The 2296-nt window shown below is 37.0% G+C and overlaps 1 protein-coding gene across 1 annotated transcript; it reads right to left on the bottom strand.

Annotated features, from left to right (window-relative positions):
* Positions 1-857: 857 nt before the first annotated feature.
* Positions 858-1805, bottom strand: LOC120990821 (taste receptor type 2 member 119-like). Its single transcript, XM_040419723.1, has one exon. The coding sequence runs from the start codon at positions 1803-1805 to the stop codon at positions 858-860; it is 948 nt and encodes a 315-aa protein (XP_040275657.1).
* Between the last annotated feature and the right edge of the window lie 491 nt (positions 1806-2296).

Genomic DNA, 2296 nt, shown 5'->3' on the forward strand with positions numbered 1-2296 from the left:
AAATAATATTTAATATATTATATGGAAATGAGCCTTTAGGAGCAATAGGAGCATTGCCATTACAGAGAGCTGAGCCCATTGCTCCTAGAGGCTCATTTGCATATATTAAAACATAATTTTTCTCAGTAATGCAGGACATATGAACATGGGACCAACAAAGATGTCTTCAGCTGCCAAGTGCACATGTAACAGGTCAGCCAGTGTCATAGGTACAAATTTGCTGACAGATGCCCTTTAATATTACTTAATGCATTATTTGATATTTTTGGCATTTTTTTTTATGTAACTACCTCAGCTCCCTCCTGTGACCACTCCATTTTTATTAATGATATATAAGTGGATTTTCTCATCTTTCTTTGGTAATGTTATCTCAGTTTAGTCACGGGAATCTGGTATATGGTTATTAGGCCACCTGCCTTATTTTTTTTATAGGTGCTATATTTCTGGGAAATAAGCTGCAACAGGGTACCAAAGGTGCTCAGCTGAGTCAGCAAATCTATAGGCAGTGTCACTCTTCGATGTCTATATTGACAAATGAACCATGAAACCATGAATTCAACATTGTCAGCAAGGTAAGTAGCTCTTGGCCTGCTCAAAAAGAGGTAGGTGCACAAGTACTATAGAATGTTATTGGTTTAACTGTGTCATATGTATTGGCTTATAGCGTTTATTGCTTTTGGACCCTTTGTAGCATGAGTTCGATAGTACTAATGACCCAACAATATACCAGAGGTGAGTTTAGGAGCAGAGGAAAATAATTTTTCTAAAATATTTGGAAAGTAATTTAATCGTTTGAATTCAGAATAATAAAATGTTCATAAAGACGACTCCAAATGATGAGGAGTCCATGATAAGGGTCAGAGGTTGACAAATAAGACCTCTATTGTTTTATGTTGCCCTTTACAAAATAAACATTGTACTAAAGCAAGAGAGACTTCTTTCAGCCTAGGGCTTCCCAATATAAGAACCACAGACTGTGCTGGAGGATAGATATAAATTACCACCAAGCAGGCACAGAATCCAGGACTATTCCTACTGAAAGCATCTACAAAGAGGAGAACCTCAGATACATAAAATGAAATATAAAGAATGAGAAGGCCACCAATGGTCTTAGCTGCACGTATACGAGCTTCTGCTTTTAGACTAAGGTCTCCATTTGCATTCCTGTCCTCCTTGTGGCTGTGTGAAAGCAACAATTTAATGATGATACCATTGGCAATTCCAATTAGAGTCAGTGGAAGAGAACAGCTAATGATAGTGCTGGGGAGCATATACACAGCATTCATTTTTGGCGCAGTTAGTTCAAAACTCTGATTAATAGTTAGGTTTAAACTAAGGTGGCCATTGTGTCGGTACCAGGCAGCTGGCAAGCCAGTAGCCACTGAAGCAAAAACTGAAGCCATGAGTAGTTTTGGTATTAGCTGAGAAACTCCTAGTTTAAGCTGGATTAGAAATCGGTGAGAAAAAATCATGATCTGTAAGTAGTAGTAGACCGACAGACAAACTGTGAACCAGAAACTGGAAAATATAGGCAGAATAAGCAGAACGGTAAATAAAGTATAGATCTGTTCAGAGCTGTAGAGGTCACGATCCAAGAAACTCACATAATCATTAATCAGCATAATAAACTGGAAAAATACATTGAATGCACCGAGGGTCACCATAATGAGATCTGCTGGATTGAGCTTTCTGCCTCTGACCTTGTCAACAAAATTCACAATGACAATCAGTAAGTTGGTGAACACCCCAAATATCGTGCTTGCGCCTAAAATAATCATGGACACTACAATAAAAGTAGGAGGCATTTGTCTTTCATTCACAATCATCTGAACAGCATGATCTTCAGTGTCTTGCAAGATCCATCAATGAAAAGATCTAGATGCTGCTGTAGAAATTAGGGAAATTAGAAGTAGTAAAATGTTAATGGGTACCAAACATAGCACTGTATATTGTACATGTTGGGGTGATCTATAAGGTTGTGGAGATAGCATAACCAACCTAAAACCTTAGTGGGCCATAGGTGAACAAGACACATAGCAGGATTATAAGAAGATGGTACAGGGATGCCATAATTTTTTCTAAATGAAGTGTAATACTATAAGGAGCTATCTCTCACTAGTCACTATACTTATTCATTATATATAAAATATGTTTTTTTATATATATATATATATATATATATGTACATATACTGTAAATATATACACACACACACACTTTTAAGTCACATTATTATATACACTTCCCACTTTTGATGTTGGTAGCGCATGTCATGACCTGGCTTGGTGGGTATGTA

Source organism: Bufo bufo, chromosome 2, assembly GCF_905171765.1.
Source record: "Bufo bufo chromosome 2, aBufBuf1.1, whole genome shotgun sequence".
NCBI lineage: Eukaryota > Metazoa > Chordata > Amphibia > Anura > Bufonidae > Bufo > Bufo bufo.

What these genes read in the sequence shown, in the direction of transcription:
- LOC120990821 (XM_040419723.1), bottom strand. Translation starts at nt 1,805, where the DNA reads ATGCCTCCTACTTTTATTGTAGTGTCCATGATTATTTTAGGCGCAAGC.